Source organism: Phocoena sinus, chromosome 13 (assembly GCF_008692025.1).
Source record: "Phocoena sinus isolate mPhoSin1 chromosome 13, mPhoSin1.pri, whole genome shotgun sequence".
Lineage (NCBI taxonomy): Eukaryota > Metazoa > Chordata > Mammalia > Artiodactyla > Phocoenidae > Phocoena > Phocoena sinus.
The window spans coordinates 26745220-26769616 of record NC_045775.1 but is presented as its reverse complement, the minus strand read 5'-3'; the positions used below and the strand labels follow the sequence as shown (position 1 = coordinate 26769616).

General features: G+C 38.6%; 1 protein-coding gene across 1 annotated transcript in view; it reads right to left on the bottom strand.

Moving 5' to 3' along the window:
• LTBP1 (latent transforming growth factor beta binding protein 1) overlaps nucleotides 1–24397 on the bottom strand; it is a 426823-nt gene that overhangs the window by 13230 nt on the left and 389196 nt on the right. Inside the window, 5 exon segments of the mRNA XM_032653008.1 lie at nucleotides 18621–18791; nucleotides 19786–19926; nucleotides 20601–20729; nucleotides 22625–22711; nucleotides 23408–23584. Coding sequence (XP_032508899.1) covers nucleotides 18621–18791; nucleotides 19786–19926; nucleotides 20601–20729; nucleotides 22625–22711; nucleotides 23408–23584 — 705 coding nt within the window.

Sequence of the window (24397 nt, the reverse complement as noted above, 5' to 3'; positions counted from 1 at the left end):
GGAGAAGGACCAATTCATATGCATAAGGAAAAATGGGTCATATTTTACTGAAACTTCTAGATCAGGTGTTTTTCCTACAGGCCTCCACATGTACTATTAATTGATGATGGTGTTTGGAAAACATACACACCAGGAAATGGAGGACGGAGACAGGGAGAACGGAACGAATATTTACCTGAGCGCATGCTGAGCCAGTAGTATAATTGACACTTTTCTTTGAAATTAGCGAAAGCTACGGAATTAGAAAAATGTTGACCATTTACAGAACATACCATCCAGTACTGATGACAGAAGAAGGAACGTAAGAGAGAGGATTCTACTGCTGATGCCACACCCTGTGGAACTGGACATGTGTTTAGGTGTCTGCCTGCTTATGCTTATTCTCAGAGAGTACACTCTTATCCACAGTGCCTGGTGAGCAGGCAGTAAACCTGCTTTCCTGATGTTAAAACTTGCTGAGTTGTGAGAGAAAATTAGGTATCTGAAAAAGCAGCAGTCCCCAACCTTTGTGGCACCAGGGACAGGTTTCGTGGAAGACAATTTTTCCACGGACTGGGGGGAGGTTCAGGTGGTGATGCGAGCGACGGGGAGCGGCAGATGAAGCTTCGCTCGCTCGTCCGCCGCTCGCCTCCTGCGGTGCGGCCCGGTACCAGTCCGCGGCCTGGGGGTTGGGGACCCCTGCTAAAAAGAGAAGCACCCAGAGTCAAAAGACCGGGGTTCTAGTCCTACTGCTTCCATCATCGGATGAATGGATAAAGAAGATGTGGCACGTATATACCGTGGAATATTACTCAGCCATAAAAAGAAAGGAAATTGAGTTATTTGTAGTGAGGTGGATGGACCTAGAGTCTGTCATACAGAGTGAAGTAAGTGAGAAAGAGAAAAACAAACACCATATGCTAATACATATATATGGAATCTAAAAAAAAAAAAAAATGGTCATGGAGAACCTAGGGGCAAGATGGGAATAAAGACACAGACCTACTAGAGAATGGACTTGAGGATACGGGGAGGGGGAAGGGTAAGCTGGGACAAAGTGAGAGAGTGGCACGGACATATATACACTACCAAACGTAAAATAGATAGCTAGTGGGAAGCAGCCACATAGCACGGGGAGATCAGCTCGGTGCTTTGTGACCACCTAGAGGGGTGGGATAGGGAGGGGTGGGGAGACACAGGAGGGAAGAGATACAGGGACATACGTATATGTATAACTGCTTCACTTTGTTATAAAGCAGAAACTAACACACCACTGTAAAGCAATTATACTCCAATAAAGGTGTAAAAATAAAAATAAAAATAAAAAGAGAAGCACCCAGAGTCAAGAGCCCGGGGTTCTAGTCCTACTGCTTCCTACCCTTCGGACTAGATACCTTCCTTTGAGCTCTGTCTGTTGAACAGGATTATGGTACTGTGCCTTAGCAGCATTAAAGGCAGTGCATTGCTCCATTCAGTGATCGACTCACTCATCCAACCAGAGGCTGAGAATATTACAGGCAGTGTGGAGTTTGGGAGAGAGAGAGAGGAAGGATAAAATGACAGTACACTGACATGTGCAATAGTGCTTGAAGAAGAGGTAATGCCTAGAGTCAGCCAGGAAGAGCTGGGGAAGCCTTCACTTTGGAGATGAGCATCTACAGGAAGGGGGTCAGCCAGGTGAAGCAGAGGAGGGAAGGTAACTCAGAGTCATAGGCATATATAATAGATAAGAAAGTCTTAGGGAAATGAAAGGACCACATAAACGCTGCCTACTACCGATCCCTGCTAAAGAACAATCGAAAAAAGGAAAGTTAGCGAACATGCACTATTAAGCTCCTGTGTGCTAGGCGCTGTGTACCTTTGCACACACTTTTCCCCTTAAATCTCAGAATCCTATGAAATAACTGTAATTAGCTCCTTTCGTTTCTGATAAGGAAGCCAAGGTTTATAGCATAACTGTCCTAGCTTAGTTGAAGGATTGACTCTGTTGGTCTATCTGCAAAACCATGCTCTTTCAATTCCACAGCTGCCCTTCTGAAACCCTTAGAAGAAAATTATTAAGTACATTCCCTAGACTGTAAGTATCAGGTAAGTACTTAGTTCAGCAATAAGCATTTCTGACTAAAATTCCAGGGAGAGTAATAACCGTGAATGCTGGTGAGCTCAGCCCCACCAGGGTCAGCTTTATCATTAGCAGGATTTATATTTATTGAATTTGCTCAATTTATTAGGTGGAAGAGATCAAATTGCTTAATGTTCAATTAAATTGTACTTGTCGAGGAGAGGGAAGTAATGAAGTCTAGTCTCGGCAGGGTTTACATTCTGTGGGACGCCTGTAAATGTTAATGCTCTAAGGAAACTCACAGGCTGTAGGCCAATCAAGTTCCCTCACCTCCAACCTTCACCTAATGCTGCCCCTTCCAAGTTCAGTCACTCCCAGCATTTTCCATCACACTGCTGTTTACGTAGCCAGACTATAACCGGAGAGAGAGATTTGTTGGGTGTGAATGCCAAAACAATGGAGGTTCCATTTAGAAATCCATTTCTAAAACCTGGATTCAAAATTTATAGACTTGTAACAGCATTAAATTATGCCACACATAAAAACCTTAAAATAATGATTGATAACATGAATTTCTCAGGAAGGACTGCATGAAAGGTCTCCCCCATTTCTAAGTAAACAGGGCTTTAGAAATAAAACATTAAGTCTTGCATTCAGGCAATCTCAGAGGAAATTAGGAATGAAGTAACTTCTAATATTCGATAAGAGACAAGACTGGACAATGCAATGAACAGGCAAATAGGAGGAAAGTTCAACATGTTAATTTTCTAAGCTGACCTACTTCATATTTTTCCAACTGGAAGGACAGATAAACTGTTTCATTTCCTGCTTTCCTACTCATTAAGTACTACTCTGAAGTGACAATCTGAGAAGTCAACAATTAGGTAAAATAGATATTATATGGAAGGAATACATTTTGTTTTTTCTATTATGTTTTTTGCATTAATCAAGTAAGAATTATTTTAAAATTTGAGCTACACATGTGCTTAAGATTAAAGAGAATGTTGTACAACATACGGAACATATACTAAATGCCACTGAATTATTCACTATAAAATGCTTAACTTTGTCATGTGAATTTAACCCCAATTAAAAAACAAGTCAAGAGAAACAAAAAAATGTATTCTTTAAAGTCTGGTATTCATCTAACCTTTCTACTTTTAATTGGTAAAATGAGAAAACAAGACTAGTTGATCTCTAAGGTCCTTTCTAGCTTACATATTCTACAATTCTAAGCAGACATTTTTACTATTAGGCTGCAAAATATTGGGAAGACAATCTGTCACTGAAACTTGTGGGCTATAATATGAGATAATCACCGCCAGATGGCGCTATTGTCTTCAGGTGATGCTCACACGGGTGTTCCCAGGCGACTGACAATCGTGGAATTGAATGCACTGTAAGTAATCACGGACAGTCTAACCTCATTCATTTTCCTGCTGAGGAAACGGAGGTCCAGAGAAATTTAATGATATTTCAAAGGTCAAGTCAGGTTAAATTTTCAAAATATTGTTTTCTTTTAATAAAACTAAATTATTAAAATCTAAGGGTAAAAATAATTGTATCTTAAGTTTTGAAGCTGTTCAAAACTCTCGATGAATATTCAGAAGTATAGACCTCAAGTTTATTAAATAAAGATGTACTACTGGATCATCATTTGAAAAGCAAGTTCTAGGTAATTAATGCAATATTAAAGTACTGCTAAACATAATTAATAGATTATTCATAAATATGTATCCCATTTAATTACAGGAAATAAGCTAAAGCTGCAAAGCAAAACTGAACTGTTTTAAGATCTGTAACTCTGTTTTATGATTTGCTCATATATTGCTATTTATCTTAATCTGAAGTAACTCCCTTCTTACCTTCCCCTCCGGATCTATTCAGAATCAGATACAGTCCTAGTAACTCCTCCCTCTGGCAATGACTTATTTGGCTACCTTGGTAGGCACTGAAAGATTATGATGTGAATGGTAACTTCTAGGGTTGAACAGTGCACAACCAACACAACTGTTCATAACAGCTCTGCTTGCCACTGAGACTTGAAGCTCAGAAGGAAGCATAAAAGAAGGCCTTGTTGTGCCTGGAAGCCTTCCAATGAGCTAATCTTTTGTAATTTGCTTCTTAAGACACTGGCTACTGATGTTGAGCAAAATAATTATCATGCTAGTTTCTGCTCCTTGCAGATTTATGCCAACACGCTTCCTAAGCACTTCCTAGATGCATTCCTCACAGTCATAAGAGGTACAATCTGTCTGCTGCATGAAGGGAGAGGAGATAAAATTTCCCTCACCCTTCCTCTGCCAGGCATGCCTGCTCTAGCCATGAGGTCAGCATATAAAAGACATGGGCAGCCAGTGGCTTTTTTCCAGCCATAGTTGTCTTACAAAGTCAATTAGGAAAAGGTCAAAATAAATACAACATTATTTGATTTCAAAACCTCAAACACAGAACAGGGCTTTAAGCAATCACATACAGTGATATTTTTCATAGTCCCACTCAGCACAGTTCATTTTCTTAGAGTACATTTCAACTATCAATGAAGAGAAAAAAATCCTATCAGCAAAATTTCTTTAAAATACATGAAAGTAAAATTTCCACTAAAAAGAAAATCAACAACAAAAAGGCATTTCTAGAAAATTGAATGCCTAGTCATAATGTCTGATTTCAAGGTAGAAAGTTTAAACTGCTAAAAATTTGATTGCTTGTTAGTGAAAAATAAAAGTGCTGCTTTTTGTGATCTGATGGTTCATTTTACAGCATATCTTAATTTCTCTACTTTGGCTTTACATTAGAAAGATTCTAATAGATAGGTATGATTATAATAATAATGCAAGTTATTCTCCAGTCAGAATATTTTCAATAACAGAGCATGGCCAAATACCTTCTTAGCACTTCAATGTAGTATAGCTATTAAGAAAATAAGCCTTGAATAAAATTGATACCCCAACCCCGAATAGCCAAAGCAATCTTGAGAAAGAAAAAGAGTTGGAGGAATCAGGCTCCCTGACTTCAGACTATACTATAAAGCTACAGTAATCAAGACAGTATGGTACTGGCACAAAAACAGAAAGATAGATTAATGGAACAGGATAGAAAGCCCAGAGATAAACCCATGCACATATGGTCACCTTATCTTTGATAAGGGAGGCAGGAATGTACAGTGGAGAAAGGACAGCCTCTTCAATAAGTGGTGCTGGGAAAACTGGACAGGTACATGTAAAAGTATGAGATTAGATCACTCCCTAACACCATACACAAAAATAAGCTCAAAATGGATTAAAGACCTAAATGTAAGGCCAGAAACTATCAAACTCTTAGAGGAAAACATAGGCAGAACACTCTATGACATAAATCACAGCAAGATCCTTTTTGACCCACCTCCTAGAAAATGGAAATAAAAACAAAAATAAACAAATGGGACCTAACGAAACTTCAAAGCTTTTGCGTAGCAAAGGAAACCATAAACAAGATGAAAAGACAACCCTCAGAATGGGAGAAAATATTTGCAAACGAAGCAACTGACAAAGGATTAATCTCCAAAATTTACAAGCAGCTCATGCAGCTCAATAATAAAAAAACAAACAACCCAATCCAAAAATGGGCAGAAGACCTAAATAGACATTTCTCCAAAGAAGATATACAGACTGCCAACAAACACATGAAAGAATGCTCAACATCATTAATTATTAGAGAAATGCAAATCAAAACTATAATGAGATATCATCTCCCACCAGTCAGAATGGCCATCATCAAAAAATCTAGAAGCAATAAATGCTGGAGAGGGTGTGGAGAAAAGGGAACCCTCTTGCACTGCTGGTGGGAATGTAAATTGATATAGCCACTATGGAGAACAGTATGGAGGTTCCTTAAAAAACTACAAATAGAACTACCATATGACCCAGCAATCCCACTACTGGGCATATACCCTGAGAAAACCATAATTCAAAAAGAGTCATGTACCAAAATGTTCACTGCCGCTCTATTTACAATAGCCCGGAGATGGAAACAACCTAAGTGTCCACTGACAGATGAATGGATAAAGAAGATGTGGCCCATATATACAATGGAATATTACTCAGCCATAAAAAGAAACGAAATTGAGCTATTTGTAATGAGGTGGATAGACCTAGAGTCTGTCATACAGAGTGAATTAAGTCAGAAAGAGAAAGACAAATACCGTATGCTAACACATATATATGGAATTTAAGAAAAAAAATGTCATGAAGAACCTAGGAGTAAGACAGGAATAAAGACACAGACCTACTAGAGAATGGACTTGAGGATATGGGGAGGGGGAAGGGTAGGCTGTAACAAAGCGAGAGAGTGGCATGGACATATATATACTACCAAACGTAAGGTAGATAGCTAGTGGGAAGCAGCCGCATAGCACCGGGAGATCAGCTCGGTGCTTTGTGACCGCCTGGAGGGGTGGGATAGGGAGGGTGGGAGGGAGGGAGAGACAAGAGGGAAGAGATATGGGAACATATGTGTATGTATAACTGATTCACTTTGTTATAAAGCAGAAACTAACACACCATTGTAAAGCAATTATACTCCAATAAAGATGTAATTAAAAAAACTTATTTCCAACAGCAACAAAAGTAAAAATAAAATTGATACCCCAAAGTCCAAATCGTACACAAACTAAAATTTCAGAAGTGTTCTTATCACCAACTTTCCATCAAATTCCCCTCACATTTAGCTGTTCTATAATAGTTGTTGAGGCCACTGAGACAGCTTCAACCAGCGTGCTGGTCCTTCCCGGCTGGCATCCCAAACCCTCGCTGACTCACACCAACTCCAGGGAATTGGGTTTGGGAACTGCAGCCCAGTTCCAGGACACTCCTCCCAAGTTCTGTCACCAACAGCTTAGCAGGAAATGGAGTAAGTTTTCCCCTTTATGAGAGTTTTTAAAATTTTCCTTTTTAGCTTTCCTTACCCTGAGACAAATCATGTTTCCTAATATGACTGCAATATGATCATAACCTGAACATGGCTTACTTGCCTATTGCTGTCTCTTCCTTTAAAGCACCTGCCCCAAACAATGTTGTTTTAAGAATCCACATTTGGCTTCATTTCTAGTGTTCTTCCTCTCACGCAGTCCCTCTTTTTGTGCCTGGCCTTTGTATCATTCATTCCTGTTTATTCACTCCCTTCCACAAGTCCAATATCTCTTTCCTGGTTTTCCCTGACCTGCCATAAAAGCCCTGTCCAGCCGGGGGTCCTGATTGAGTGTTCAGGATCCCACCTCCTCCCTGCCCTTTTCCAGTGTATATCTGGGGAAGGAGAAGAACGACATTTCACTCCCAACTGAAAATAAAGACCTTTGCTTACGTGTGTGTTTGTACAGGATGGTAGTGGGAGCTGGAGAAGCTCTACAAGTATTTTCTTTAACTGGTTCTCAACCTTTTTTTCAATCCCAGTTGTGATGGCTAATATCATGTGTCAACTAGGTTAGGCCACGGAGTGCCCAGATGAAGTTGGTCAAACATTATTTTGGGCGTTTCTGGATGGGGTTAACATTTACATTGGTGGATCTGAGTAAATCAAATTACCCTCCATAATGTGAGTGGGCCTCCTTCAATGGGTTGATGGCTTGATTACAACAGAAAGACTGGCCCTCCTATGAGAAAGAGAATTCCACTGCCCACTGCCCAACTGCCTTTGGACTTCAGACTTCATCTACAAAACTGGCTCTTTCTGGCTGACGGCTTTTGACCTGGAACCTCGGCTTTCTTTGGGCCTCCACAACATCAGGCCACCCTAGAGATTTTGAATTTACCAGCTTCTATAATCACATGAGCCAATTCCTTAAAATGAATCAGTGACTCAATCGAACCCTGAATATTGCCCCAAACCTTCTTTACTGGGTCAGGGGAAGTTTGTCATTTGTGTGGTAGAGAATTTCAATTAAGGTGAGCACATACCTTTAGCAGAAGGTACCTGATTCTTGAGGGGAGTTATGTGTAGTTAGAGAAAAGCTTTTATTAATTTTATCTGCCCTATTATTCCCTTGAGAGTCACTGCAATGGAAGGTATTGCTTATAAAAACAGTACACATTAGGAACACGTGGGGTCCCCTGTTAACATGGAAACGATAGAATGTGCTCTGCATGTCACACATGGCTACTTAGACTCACACTGTGCGTATACACATCCCATGTCCTGGTCTTAATTCTCTAATAACTGGCAATCACAGTCATGAATTTTTCTACCCAGTAACCTTAGCTGGCCTAAGATGATAATTCTGCTACACAGATAATGACATACATTAAGTTTAGAATATTAATACTTTACTGTGAAAGTTTTAGAGTAAGGGTTTTTTTGTTGTTGTTATTTAATATGTCTATAATGTTTAAGAGAACCATATACTAGATAATCTGATGGGCCTTGTGATTTCAATTTGAAATATCTAGGATTTTATATTACATGAGAATTCACAGAACTCTATTAGGTCAGTAAGTATTTAGATTCATTAGGGAATTCAATTTGTTGCATTTTAAGTTTGATTTATTAGATTGATAAGAGCTGCTTAAATACCTAAGAAGAAAATGCTTATTAGGATTGGAGGCTGCCCTTTCAGGTATATAAAATGCATGAGATAAAATCAAATACATAAAATTTATAAATCAGAGGCCAAAGTGTTAGAGACTTAATTAACAGAGTTTTGATATAGAAATAACTCTCAAGGAAAGTTTAATCTGTTCCTTGAGCTATATAAACATTAATCACAAAATAAAACTTGATCTTATTTTATATAAAAATATTGGACTTATAAACAGAAGGACAAAATGTTTACGTTGAACTTAAATTCTTAGGTAAGTCCAGGTTTTAACATTGATAAATTGGATACACTGAATGTTCATTTAAAACCCAACCCTGAATGGTCTTTTCCAGGCACAAGGCCTCTCTCAGACATTATATAATAACTCACACTGGTAGCCTGGGAGCCTCGAGGGGCACAGAAGCAGCAGGTTCTCTCAGCGGCTGCAGAGATTATCTGGCTCTGCATTAGTCCCCAAACTCTCACCTGCCCCTCATCGTCTTTGACTCTTGCTTACTTTCAAAGAGACTTCTAGCACTGTATAGTGAGGTAACGATGGGGAATAATCATTAGCTCAACTCATATCCTGGAACAAGATTTGATCTATGATCATCGCTAACACCTACGAAGCATTTACTGTATGCCAAGCATCTAACATGTGTTAGCACATTTTTAACCCTCAGACAATCCTTAGGAAGATGTTGCTACTACCATTTTACAAGTGAGGAAACTAACGTAATGATCACATTTAATACCAAGGCTCTATGTGCATAATTCACTACTAAATTTTATTTTGCAATAAGCCTTTTATAGTGAGAAAAAAAGTACTTTCACCCTTTTCGGAAAAGTAAGGGGTAGCCTTCTAAATAAATACAAAGAATCTTTGCAATAAGAAACAATATAAATTGTTATATTCTCCTTACTTGTCCTTCCATATGGTATCCAATTCAGTCTAGTTCCATGGATACCAAGAATTCTGTCCCAAAGAACTGGACCACTTACCTCTGAGAGTATTCTCTCTGCATATACAGTGTACACATACGGTGGCCACGCAATTTAGGAGGCCTTTTATGTCTTTCCAGTTTGGTTTACATTCTCCACTATAGCTTATTAATAGCTGCACTTGCTTTGATCATAATAATCAGGATCTATGATCACAATGATAAATGCTTTCATACTTAAAGAGTATTAATTACCATAACCTCAAAAGAGTTCTCAACTTCGCATATAGGAAACTGAAGCAACTCGCCCAGTGCAATTGACAGAAGCAGCGCCAAAAGCAGAACGAGATCCCTGGACTGCCCAAACCAAAGGCGGTGACCACTCACTGTGCTTCACATGTAGGATGTTCCAGAGTTATTATTAACATTCTTTGGAAACATAGTTCTTGGAAAAGCCTTTAAACTGTGACTGCTGAAAGGCCTTTTGCAACCACTGCCCAACTACAATATTTTTTCAAGTTTAGTCCATGAGTCAAATCCCTGTCTTCCTTCACACCTCCAAGGGTATTATGAAATTTCTTACACTCAGATCTTCGGGAACATGTAAGAGCCATGCACAGACAGGAAAGAAATCACTAGCTTAACTGTTCAAAGACAGATTCCAGATTCTTTCACTCTTGCAAAACCATATGAAAAGACGGGGTAGATAAGTTACTAGGAAGTATTAAAAAAAATAGTGTGTCACGGGAGATGATGAATTTATTACATATCTGTACATTTGAATGAGCAACGTTGAGGAATGAACTTCTAATTTAGCGGTACAACATAATTTTATATCATGTCAGTTCTACAGAATTTTACATTTCCTGTAAATACAGACCGTACGTCTGCTCCAAAATTTATTGCCTAGATGTTGCCTTGTAGGTGGTTCAAGTAAAAAATGAAATGAAGGAATACGTAGATAATTTAACTGAAACTGAAGACAGGCAAACTATAAGTAATTTAGACTGCATTTCAGACACGGTTCTTACTAACTGTACCTTGCATATAATAGTTTACTAAATATGTTGCTATTTGACTTTTTAAAAAATAAGAATTAGACATAAATCTATATTATGATCTATAGGATTCTTTACTGACAGAATTGATTTCAAATTTTTCTTATGCTGTAATGATTATATTTTTCTTCCTGGCACTCAAGTACAAGGATAATCTCTATTCCCACAACCAGAGTTTTCTTATCAAATCTATCTATATATCTATATTTTTGAATTGCTCTGTGAGCAAAACTGAGAGGACTGATGCCTCCACATTTTGATCAACAGCAGTGTTTCACAAAAAATTTTAAGTATTTGCCAATTTCTTTTGTGGCACTTCAGTTTCCTCGGAGATTTTTTTTTTTTAACCCCACTGTGACCTTTCTATGCCTGACCTGCACCTAGTACTTCAGAGGTTAAAACACTTGTGGTGCAGTACACTGTATCAACCAAGAGGTGGCAATCTCTCAACACACTAAGTCTCCCCTCAAAATTTCTTCTACGTTTTAGACCAAGACTTTATCAATTCTTTATGTTCAGTTTGTTCACAATAAGTCTAATTATTTTAATAATTTACTTAACAGAAGTCTAATTATTTTAGCAAGATAACCACAGACACTGGGATCCCTGGGTACTTTAGATTCCAGTGTTCAAATGTGTCTAATTTTCTTTCATTTGCAGGTCAATAGGTTTTTATTTCCATGAGATAATAGCACCCTACATATCTTGTAACCCATAGGTACATTTTTCCAGAAAATTTTGAGTTTATACTTTTAAGAGTAGCAATAAATAAAAACATTAAAAGTTCATTTTATCTATGTGCTAGGCATCACCAACAGTTTAATTCACTGAGGATTACTGACTTGCTTTAATCCATTAATTCATCAAGTATGTATTGTTATCTATTACGGCCACCGTGTGCTCGACTCTGATACAAAGTCTAAGTTGGCTAAGCTTACTGACTGGCTCTAAGGCTGTAGAGTTTCTCTCTAAGCACACAACGCATGAGGAAATTGAAAAAAAATCTCATCTTTAACTTTTCACTTTGTTACTTTTATATTCTAAGTGATACTATTTATCTAAGATGTGCTTTGAGACCTTGGGGAGATAGGGACTGGGGTAACACTAAAGTGGTTGATAGCACGGATGCCGAGATTTGAATCTGCCACTTCCTGGTATCTGACCACGGATGGTAATCTTGTGTGTCTCAGTTCCTCTCCCCCCAAAAAGGAGGTAATTATATACTTACCTCATAGGATGGCTTGGAGAATTAAATATCTTAATTGATGGTAAGCCTCTTGAACGGTGCCTGGCATTGTGTTATTCACATGTCAGCTACCATCATTTGTTACTCAGGTGGAGACCCAGAAAAACCAAGCTACATGAAACTCGTATTCAATAAACTCCAGATTTGAGGGTTCATGACTTCCTTCTAGCACAGCACTGAAAATTTCCAGAAAGATCAAACAATGACCACCCTTTCTCATTCAAAATATGGACACAGTGCTTTGTCTTTCCTGACTTGGTTTTTCGAATAGCTTTTTCTCTCAGAGGCTGGCCATGATATCATGATAAAGAACCCAAATTTGATGGTCCTCCTAAAGCAGTTCAGCCACTCCCCCAAACCAAGGGAAAAAAAAAAATTTTAAGAACAGGCCGGATTAGAGGGTATTGAGAGGGGCAGGAGAAGAAGAGGACGCTGGGGCAGGAATAAGAGAAACTCCAGGGCTTCCCTGGTGGCGCAGTGGTTGAGAGTCCGCCTGCCGATGCAGGGGACACGGGTTCGTGCCCCGGTCGGGGAAGATCCCACATGCCGCGGAGCGGCTGGGCCCGTGAGCCATGGCCGCTGAGCCTGCACGTCTGGAGCCTGTGCTCTGCAACGGGAGAGGCCACAGCAGTGAGAGGCCCACGTACCCCCCCCCCACCCCCACCCACCACACACACACAGAGAAACTCCAGAGGCTGAGGAGGGGGAGGATGTCAGGACACGACCACTTCAGCAAACTCACTGCCGGGCCGCCCTCAACCATCTGAAACCTCCTAATGCCTGGTGTCTGGCCTCCCAGACTTTAGCTGAGGATTGAAATGGGAGCCCCAAGCAGCTCCAGAAAGGTACTGCATGGTACAACTAGGCAATTCTTCTCATGTAAAGTTACCCTGACACAATCCATCAGCCTCCACTCACTCACCCTGCATGTGGTACCAGTCTGCACCTGGTACCAATCTGCAAGTTGCCATCTAACTTCAGAGAACACTATTTCAGGAGCCACTCCTACCTCCTCCAACTACCAGTATTCTCAGACGCAGTTGATGCCTTAGTGAGAATTAGTGCCCATAACCTATTGGACCAGAAGTGTGAAAGCCTGTTTGGGAGCCAAAGCTTTACTTTATACTGCACTTTAATGCTCAAAGCTGATGACAAGCACTGCGATTTATTACTTAAATTCCTCCAGCACTGTTTCCATCAGTAACTAATTGTTCCCCAAAGCAGTGCTGCACTCCTCGGGAAACTGGAAGGTTCAGTGCCTGACAGGCTGGAATTCATCCAGTGCTTTTATTAACAAATAGACAATATGGTCCTTTCTCAACTATCATGTATTCCTGAAGAGCAACATTTAAAAGGCTCAATGGCAGAATGAGCAAATCAGTTTTAAAGTTCACACGTTCTCTGCTTCCTCTACGAAAAATTAATAACGGCATTAAAGTCGGTTTTAACAAAATCCGGCTGAATGCTGCTACGTGTCTCTAGAACCTTGCTAGTGTGGTCTGAAGACCAGCAGCAGCATTGCATTGGGACTTAAGAATGCAGAATCCTGCCCACCCACCTCCACCTAGAAACCAGTATCTTTTTTTTTTTTTTAATAACATCACCAGGTAATTAACAGGCCCATTAATGTTTATGAAGCAGTGGTCTAGAAGAGAAAGTTTTATATGAGGACAATTATTTCTGCATTTGTCTATCCTTAATTTCTTAATTCATGTTCAGATGCTATTAAGTAAGTGTGTTTTTCATAAGAACCTTAGATTTCAGTTACATTTGAAAATGCATTTGATCTGACTCACCCGGCAGTAGTAGCATTAGGTGCTACAACCTTCTAAATGCTTACTACGTGTCAAGCGCTATGCTAAGTGTTCATGTATTAACTGATTCTTACAACAACCCTGTGAGGCAGGTGATATTAGTTTCTTGCGAGGAAACTAAGGCACAGAGAGACAGAGGAACAAGGCTGTGTAGATAGAAAGTTGCCAAACCAGGATTCCCACCCAGGCAACCTGGCTCCAGAGTCCATATGCTAACCCCTCTGCTCTGGGTCTTCTTGCTTGCTATACTCGGGCAGAAACATGCTCAACGGGAGACGGTTTGGTGTAGATATGACCAGAACATCAGGTACCAATCAAGGAAAGGCCAGCTAATCACAGGGCCTCTGGAAAAACTGCTTAACTTTGCCGTGGGCTTCTCCCTGGATTCAGGGTAGAGTATCCCTAAGTCTAGTTCAAGGCCCATAATTTCAGGAGTATAAAAGAAATACTCCTTCGGGGATGTCTAACTACTTCCTATACTCCAACAGAAACAGAATAGTGTTTTTCAATATGTGTTTCCTGGAACCCTGGGGTCTTTCACAGATACCTCGAGAGGCTAACTAGTTGTTCTCCCTACCGGTAGCTCCAGCATCTTTGATGTTAATGAATTTATATATATTGGAAGTTAAAATAATAATTCAGTTGACAAAAGACTACCTTTTTCTAAAAAACGAAAAGACTGAAAATCACTGATTTTTGAGGATTTGGCTGACTGTAGACTAGTGATTCTTTTTGGAAAATTCATCACCAGTACTGTGCATATATAAGCTAGAAAGCTTTTTTTTTTTTTAATTTGGCATGTGGTACCACTATTTCCTCGTACCCCATACTTTCCTAAAAAATTAGACAGTATATACTTGTTCACATGGATTTGTTTGAATTTACATTTAAAATTTTGTTTTGTAAAGCCTCAGTTAAAAATAATTGATGCAATATTCTAAAATTCATTTCTAACACCAAAATAACTTGAATATTCCTTTAAAAACTTAGATTTGATTTGCAAAGGCAACTAGCTCATCAGATTTTCATTCAGTAAATACTTAATATCACAGCATCAGGACAGGGACAGAACAAAACGAAAATATATGCAGAACCTTTCAGAAAGAAGTTTCCAAAAAGCCAAATGTTGGGGTTGTGGACAGAATATGCACAACGCTCCTACAAATCAGCAAGAAAAAGACACAAAGTCCAACCAAAGAAAGGGCAAAGGATATAATTCACTGACAAAGGAATACAAATCATCTATAAACAAGGAAAAGATGCTCCAATTCCCTAGAAATAGGGAGACGCATATAAGATACCCTTCTTACCCATATGATAACAATTTTAAAGGCTGAGAAGATCTAGTGGTAAAAGGGTATGAGGAAAAGGTATTTCAAACACTGTCAATGTGAGTGTAAATCTGTCCTGTATTTTCTGGAGAGTAATATAGTATAGTATTTTCATTTGTAGGAATTTTCTTATCAAGACACTTCCACAGCTATATATAAGATACATATGTGAAGGTTCACTGCAGCATTGTTTATAATAGGAAAATCAAGACTGGGGAAGGGCAGGGGTTGGGGGAGACAGACAGCCCAAATGTCCAGTGCTGGAGGTGATTAAATAAACCATGGTACAGGCATACCTTGTTCTACTGTGCTTCGCTTTACTGTGTGTTTTTTTAATTTTTTTTAACAAATTGAAGGCTTGTGGCCGCCTTGCATCAAGCAAGTCTATTGCACCATATTTCCAACCACATTCGCTCACTGCCTGTCTGTGTCACATTTTGGAAATTCTCATAATATTTCAAACTTTACCACTATTACTATATTTGTTATGGTATTAGTGATCTTTGATGTTACTATTGTAATTGTTGTAGGGTGCCACAAACCCCACCTATATGAGACAGTAAACTTAACTGTTGAAACAAAGGATTTAGAATATTACATAAAACTAATTGAGAAAGCAGTAGCAGGGGTTGAGAGGACTGACTTGAATTCTGAAGGAAGTTCTACTCTAGGGAAAATGCTATTAAACAGCATTACATACCACAGAGAAATCGTTTGTCAAGGCAGAATCAATTGAGGTGCAAACTTCACTGTTGGCTGTTTTAAGAAATTACCACAGTCACCCCCATCCCCAGCAATCACCTCCCTGATCAGTCAGCAGCTACCAACAGCGAGGCAAGACCCTCCACCAACAAAAAGATGACTTGCTGAAACCTCAGGTGATGGTTAGCATTTTTTAGCAATACAGTATTTTTTACTGTCATGCATATTTTTTTAGACATAATGCTATTGCACACTTAACAGACATAAACATTGTACAGTGTAAGTTTAACTTTTATATGCCCTGGGAAACCAAAAAATTTGGGTGACTTGCTTTATTGCAATATTCACTTTATTGTGGTGGTCTGGAACTGAACCCATAATATCTCCAAGGTATGCCTGTACATCCATAAAAGAGTCTGTGCAGCCATTTAAAAGTTACCATCTTTCACCAGTTCTAAGATACCCTAGATTTCAAAATACATCCTGATATAACAGACACTAAAATGTGAAAAAATTGCTTGTGGCCATTAATAGATGTCATCAATTGTAAGATACCCCCAATTTCAGAGATGCTAATGAGTAAATCAAAAAACGTGTGTCTCAGATCGATGATATGGATTTCAGCTTTAAATATTCTCTTAAATATAAATTTATAATAACTAATATAGATTAAAAATATAACAATAATTAATGTATAGAAAAAAGACTTGGATAATTAAAACCGACTGTTAAGAGTGAACATCTTCAGAGGTACAAGCTATTAGGTATAAAATAAGTTATAAGGATATATTGTACAATATGGGGAATATAGCCAATATTTCACAATAACTATAAATGGAGTATAATGTTGAAAAATTGTGAATAATTACATTGTACACCTGTAACATATGGTACATCAACACTGTACTTCAATTAAAGAAAAAGAGTGAACACCTTCAAGGAGTGGAGTTCAGCTGTGATGGGGTAGATGGAGGGAGACATAACCTCTTTGATTACTTCTTTAGAAGAATGATATATTTTTTTAAAAAATTAAACAATATAGCACAGGGAGATCAGCTCAGTGCTTTGTGACCACCTGGAGGGGTGGGATAGGGAGGGTGGGAGGGAGGGAGACACAAGAGGGAAGAGATATGGGAACATATGTGTATGTATAACTGATTCACTTTGTTATAAAGCAGAAACTAACACACCATTGTAAAGCAATTATACTCCAATAAAGATGTAAAAAAAAGAGTAAAACATACATATAAAACATGCAAAAAAAAAATTAAACAATAAAAACACTGCCTAAGTAGAAAGGTTTGAGGTATTCAAGCATCGTGAGAAGATGACTCAAGTCATATATATTATAGTCACTTCCTTAGGATTTCACCTTCTTCTCCTTGTGGCAATCGCCTCTCGGGACAGAGGCTATAGTGACACTAATAATATACCCCACTCCTTGTGTTCCTGCCCTATCTACAACCTCCCAGTTCTCACAACAACCCAACAAGACAGATGCCTCCATTAATGAGCTGCATTGGGTGAGGTTCTTTTTCCCCAAGTCACGCAGCTGCTGTGGGCAGCTCTGAATTCCAGATCCAGATTTTCTGGCCCCAGAACCCATCCTCTTTCCATTTCTGGGCTACTATCATTACCATCTATATCTTTAAGAGGTTGCTCTTCATCCTTTGCTGTTCCTTTTCCTTTTCTGGCATTTCAAATTACTTTCTTTTTTTGTGCTACATTGGTTTCAGTTACTTCCAAGCTAAAAAGCTAATTTATTATTAAATATCCTGAAGATTACATTCTAGTTAACTAACAATTAATGCAGTTCCTCTTTTCAAGCAATTCTTCCCCTCTTGGCCATTCTGAGAATCTGTTCATTATAAACTCTTTCACTTTATATCCACACAGTATTTTTCCAGCTTTAACAAATCGGTTCTATAGTCAAAGACAAAATGCTATACTGAACACTTTCAAGTGATTTCCTTTAACAGGCAGTAAGTAGCTGCAGCGTCAAGAAGAGAAATAAGCAATCAGCGCACAACCCAACAGTCACCAAGTAGCCCAGCCTGGGAGCCAAGAGTCAGCACCTTCCAGCCCTCCTCCCACACGAGGAGAGGGGAGGAAACTGAGAGCTTAGCCAGTCCCATTTTTTTCCCATTTGACCAAAGGTTTTAACCCCAGGTCTAAAACTTAAAAGTCAAGGAGATTTGTTCAAGTACATTTTACTTACTTTCTACTCTCTTCCTTTATGGTTCTAACCCTTCTGTGATCTCTCCCACAAAGAGGTTGACATAAAAACTTGGGCTTTGACCTATATTGTCTATATTAATACTTTTTGCTCTAAGTAGAAACTGTTAGAAATGAGAAGGACTGTAGGGAAAAAAAAAAAAAGAAGAATCAGGAAATATAAATTCTAAAGACCTATGCCTCCAACTGCTAAGATGCATTATATTTCTTTGGGTTATTTAGCATTCTTTGGGGAAATGGAATGAGGGTTTCAAAAATTAATGACAAGGGCTTCCCTGGTGGCGCAGTGGTTGAGAGTCCGCCTGCCGATGCAGGGGACGCGGGTTCGTGCCCCGGTCCGGGAAGATCCCACATGCCGCAGAGCGGCTGGGCCCGTGAGCCATGGCCGCTGGGCCTGCGCGTTCAGAGCCTGTGCTCTGCAACGGGAGAGACCACAGCGGTGAGAGGCCCGCGTACCGCAAAAAAAAAAAAAAAAAAAAAAAAAAAATTAATGACAAGGTCTGGATTGGAGGTAAACCAGGAGCCGGATGTTATGCAGTCCTGCTCTTCCACTCCCTAAACAGGCACGCGCGTGCACACACACACCCCTCTGATGAAGGCAAGCTATCAGGAGTGCAGGTGAAGATATATAAGTAAAAGAGGATTGTCAGGCTCCAAAGGATACTTCCAAAGGCCTGCAATAGAAGGAACTAGGTGAGGGCTCACCTGAATCTTTCATGGGGCAGAGGGCGCACTGCATACCCCAGGCCTCTCCATACAAACAGCAGCACTCAGTATATGTTGTCTGCTTGCCAACAAGAGGCCGGCTACACACATACTCATCACTCAGATGTTCCCAGCACAGATCTTGGTAGACATCGGTTTCTTCAATTTGTTCTGAAAGGGAAGACATGGTTCCATGACAATTGCACTGTTATTCCTATTTCATAAACACTGTGGTAGAAGCCAGCGAGTCTCAAAGTTTCCATCCCTATTTCTAAGAGTGACTTCCAAGCAAAAGTCTGAGGCCAGTCTGGGTCTTTCCATGGATCAAACCTCTGTCATCTCCAACTGGGTGTCACTCCAATCAGCTGAAATTCAACCTGCCCATCATGTTCCAATTAAATCCTTCCCTCTGTTGCCTCCATCATTACATAAAATCCTCCACTATCTTGCCTGTACTTCATAATCCCGACGGACTTCTTATTCTTCTGATCTTTGATGTTTCACATTTACTCGTCTGTCAAATCCTACCATTTCTTTCTACATAAAATTTTTGGGATTCATCCTTTTTCATCCATTTCATTTGCCGAAGCCCTGAACTAGTGACACTTCATCCTAGGGTCCTTAACGCGAACCTTTCTACTTTCCAATTGATTTCAACCAAAGCGGTCTCCTGAATGTGCTGATACATTGATCAATTAAGCCATTGATCAGACAGTGGCACATTACCTTCTCGGGGATGAACAAGGATTCCTACCGATGGACTTCAGAGCCCTCCACCAATCTGATGAATTCTGCCCTCTGCTCTGTCCAGCCTCACCTGTGTCCTCCAGTCCAGTCAAGCAAACCTAATTATTTTTCCCTCAACTTACATCTTCCTCAGTTGCCTTCAGTGGTTCAATGTGATCAACCCTCAGACACTGAATAGCTCTGCCATTTGCTCAGCCACTCCGTATTCTGTTGTCTATTAAATCAGTATGTGTAAGGTGTTAAATCTCCTACATATTGATGATACGCATCTTATTCTTTCTCTTAGCATCTCATTTTAATTATTTCAAAATACCCAAGGAATCAATTTTTAAATTTTCCAACAGCTCACATTTCAGTCAAAAGGAAAACCTTATGACATTTATTTGGACACAGACTTGCATCTCATATCCAAACATACCATGTGATTCAGTTGGTCGGATACATCTTTTTTCCGAAGCATCCAGGATCATTGGGTGGGTACAGAAGCAGTTATAAGAGCCTTCTGTATTAACGCACTGGCCATCGATACAACTGTTGGGGTCTTGACACTCATCTATATCTTAAGAGAAAAAAAATGAAAGAAAATCAGCAATCAGCTGCACCTCATACACTTAACCACACTTAATACACTGCTAAATTTAGTCCAGATTCCAGGGGCTGCCACATTTTAATCAGCTACACGTCATCATCCAAAAGAGAACAGCTCCGACTATAAAAATGTTAAGTTGTATTGATTGGAAAAATAACACTGCCCTACAGCTGCTGACATTAAATAAGGAAAGAAAACATTTAAGAACAGGATACGCTTAGAAATTCAAGATAAAATGTCTCTTTATGACAGTTTTTAAATTATTTCCTTTTGCTATGTTTTTCTGCCTAGCGTATATGGTTTTCTGCTTAGGCATTAAAGTCTGGGTCAGTATTTAAAACTGACTTTCAGTGCATGGTATGAGTGATGAAACAGGAGGCTCCCCAGACCAAAAGAACACTTCAGTTATACCAGTGACCTGAATTATAATTCTACATTGAATATTAACTCTTTGAAATCTATTCAAATAGTAGTATGAAGGGTTTTTATTTTCTTAAATATTGCTCAAGAAAAAGATCCATAAAACATTTACAGATCTTTTCAACACATGATTTAGATTCAAAGAAATTGCTTTTATATGTAGCATTACTTATTTTTCCCATGTATTTGCATAGCACATCACACTATATCCTCTTAAAACTTACCAAAGCACTGCAATTTGATGGGATCATAGTATGTCCCCTGCTTACAGTAGCATTCATAACCAGGCTGAGTGTTCAAACAGAAGCCATTTTTGCAGATTTCTTGTCCAAAAAGCAGGCATTCATCTGCATCTATGGGGGAAAAATGGAGAAATATTTAGAAAGAGGAGTTATTTGGGGATTTTCAGTTAAATAGAAGAGTCTAACCAATATTGGGCAAGTTAGATATTATAATATTTATATTACAAAGAGTCTTAAAAACACAGCAATATCAAATTCTTAAAGTTAGGACTAATTCACAGAGGTAGAAATATAATCAGGCTTCTCTGTTTAAGGAGCAATGCCCAAAACATTATCAGAGAAGGTATATTTGTAAACAGAGCTTCGGAGATGCTACCTCGTATCTGATGAAATAGTCTACGGGTTCCATAATGGCACCAATAATATTCTCTGAAGAAAACAGCCTTTAAGACATGTGCCTTTCTATAAATGTATATTTTGGCCCATTAACTAGTTGAGATGAAGAAAACTCCCACGAAGAGTTTGATGCAACTTGATGGAAGTCTTCTTTCTTGATAATGAGCTAATGAAAGCACAGTTGCTAAGAATGCTGGCAGACCCATTCCTCCACAGAATTTACAGAGCTTATTGTCCACAAACCTCAGTTTACTCAATGGTAAACTGGAGATAAGAGGAACATCGACCTGATAGGATTGAAAGGATTCAATGAGAAAATCCATGCAGAGGACTCGGTATACTCTCAAAAAGTGTGATCTATTGCTTTTGTGCAAGTATTATTAGCATCATTTCTAACATTTTAAAGCTAATGTCATCTAGTCCTCATTTAAAAAACTGGAGACTTCATAGATAAATTGCTCAAAGTTACACAGCTGGAAAATGGCAAAACCAAGTCGACAATATATGACTGTTTGAATCCGAGTCTAATATTCTTTCAACCATTTACAGCACTGCTAAGACAGGGTGAAGAGGAATTTATTTTTATTTTAAAAAAGAGGATGACTTTATGGTGAAATCAGGGCTCCACTTCATAGCACAAAGTGAAATTTAACTACATCTCTGAAAGAACATAGTATATGATATTTGCGAATTTGAAAACTGTTAAACACATTTTGCCAACTAACTCTTGTTATTTCACTGAATTAACTCATAGATGTACTTAAAAAAACACATAGAGAATTTCTTATCCAGCTGCTGAATTATACCATATTAGTAAAACACTGGTTTGAAAAAATGGATAGACAATAAAAATGTTTTTAGTTTGTTTTCCAGCCACTTAACAGTTTTCAATATTAAACTGTAAAGAAAAAAAAATCACTTTGTATATAAAAGGTCATAATATCTCTATCACTGAAATGTTAAAAGTTAGTGGTTAATGAGGAAGTACTCATATCTGTAGTTTAAATTTCACCAAAATTAAAAAGCTGCACATTTATTTTAGAATTACAGGCTAATAGCATTAAATATATAAAACACACATCTACTTTTGCTTTCTTCCTTTCCATTCCTTATTATTCATCTGTGGCCATCAGTAAATGGTCCTAGCAAAGTAGGATGCTTTCTAAAAAGGCAAGAATCTTTGCTTTGTTGATGACCATTAAAGGCCAACATGATGATGGTCAAATTTATATTGGTTCTAACATGATTTCTAATATAATTCTACAATAAAAGAATGAATTTATTAAGTACAGAATTTTGTGTTAAGTACTTTTACATATGTTATCTCATTTAATGCTCATGACAACCTTTGAAACATTATTCCTATCTCAGAAGTGGAAACTCAGAATCTTAAGTGAAGTCCCACTGTCATACAGCCTTAAATGTTCTAGCGCCCAAGTCACGGTTCTCCCTAGAGTCCACTGGAGCCTTCTTCCAATGGTAGGATTCAAGGCTTTGTAATTAGTTCCCATGGCGGAAAAGAATTCTTCTTCTGTCTAACCCAAGCCACACGTTTACTTGAATGTCAAATATGCACACCCATTGCAAATTAGTTTCTGCTTGATTCTGACCTTTATAGTTCTCGCCATCAACGTCGTAAGAGGATTCTCCAGTGGGGACAAAACCTTTCCCTCTAGGACACATTTCAGTGAATTCAGCTGATTTCAGGAGAGATAAGGGGGAAATAAAGTTGAAAAAAAAAACCAACCAATATCTTCCATTAGTATGTTTTAAATTCAGTTTTGCTTTCTCAGACTCAGAGACTTTAAGGCAAATCTTGCCATCTAATTCAGACAAAAAAATTCAGTACAATCTCAAAAATTACAGACTAGGTGTAAATAAACCTAATGACTTCAGAAGTATAATTTACAAAAATCCTTGCTAGTTCACCCATATATTATTTACACATGTTTTAGCTATGGGTACTATGGTGTGTTATGACTTAGTTCTCCATTACTGTGGTCTCTAGTATTTTCAAATTTCAATAAGAATCCAAAATCCTAGCTTAAATATGCAAGCTCCAGTTAGGAATAATGCTGTGTCATTGTTAGCAAAAATGATTAGTTTTACCTTAAAAATGGAATCTTTCTGCCAAAATATTATATGGAATATCACTATAACAGCATATTCTGTGAGAAACAGAAGTTTAAGAATTCATACTGAAGTGGGATAAGGGTATGGGTCCAGCCCTGAATGAAACCCACTCTAAGGTAATCTCACTTCAATTTGACTATGGCAGGTACCAATAGATGTTACCATTTCAAGGCTTCAATAACCCAAATGAGAACATTCCAAGGCCCATGAACACCACACAACAAATACCAGTATGAACACAGCACTTAGCTAATTCTTACCAGTTCCCAAGACCGGGCAGGGGAAAATCTCACAGTTATCTCCCCACCCAGCACCAGAGGTACAGCAGCATTCTTGTTTGGTGACATTGGGGGCCAGCACGTTGTCACAAAGACTGGCGTCGTTTAGATTATAGTAGCACTCTTTCTTTTCTTCTTTGGGTTGATCTACTTCTAAGTCTAAAAAGAGCAGAGAAAGTAAAAAAGAGTGTTGACAGGATACATCAGATCCACCTGTATCACAACAGAATTGAAAACACAGTGGTAAAAAAGATTGGACGTGCCAATGGCACTTCATTTACAGAAAGCTGCTTTACACTTTACGTTGGATTCTTCCACTTCAAGATAAAAATGCACGTGAATCCTGAATTTTGGTGGATTTCTAACCCACCCCAAGAGTGTAAGTCTGTCAAAATCATTTCCTTTTACCTTAACCAATTACTTTATTCTTGCAAATTTGGCTGTGAGTACAGTTTCCATATCTGCTTTCTTGCCAAACATAGGGTCATTCTTTACTGAGCTAGAACACCTACGTAAATCAGTGAAAATATTCGCCAACACTGGACCAGAGATATGGGGCCACACATAATATTTAACCCTTAGATGGTTATTGAGATAACCATGCCCCCCCAAATTTTCTCAACAGTACAAAGCAGAAGAAGACAAATAGAAAAACACTGCAGTAACCTGAGTCTATTAAAAAGAACCCTTTCATTACTAGAAATCTACTTATAGTGCTGCAAATATATGATTCTGAATGAAACAATAAGAGCCAGCTAATCCTCGGGGTAGAATTTCAAGGCTGGGTTCTAGTCCCAGCTCAAGTGTATCCTAAAGAATACATTGATATATTTCAACAGAGTCTGTTTAACCCTCTGTGATAAAAGTCAAGGTGATATGATAGAATACAAATGATAAGAACAACTCCACCTACTTTCAATTAATACTAAAAATGATTTAATTCCATCAGATTTGAAGTCTACAAACAAGTTT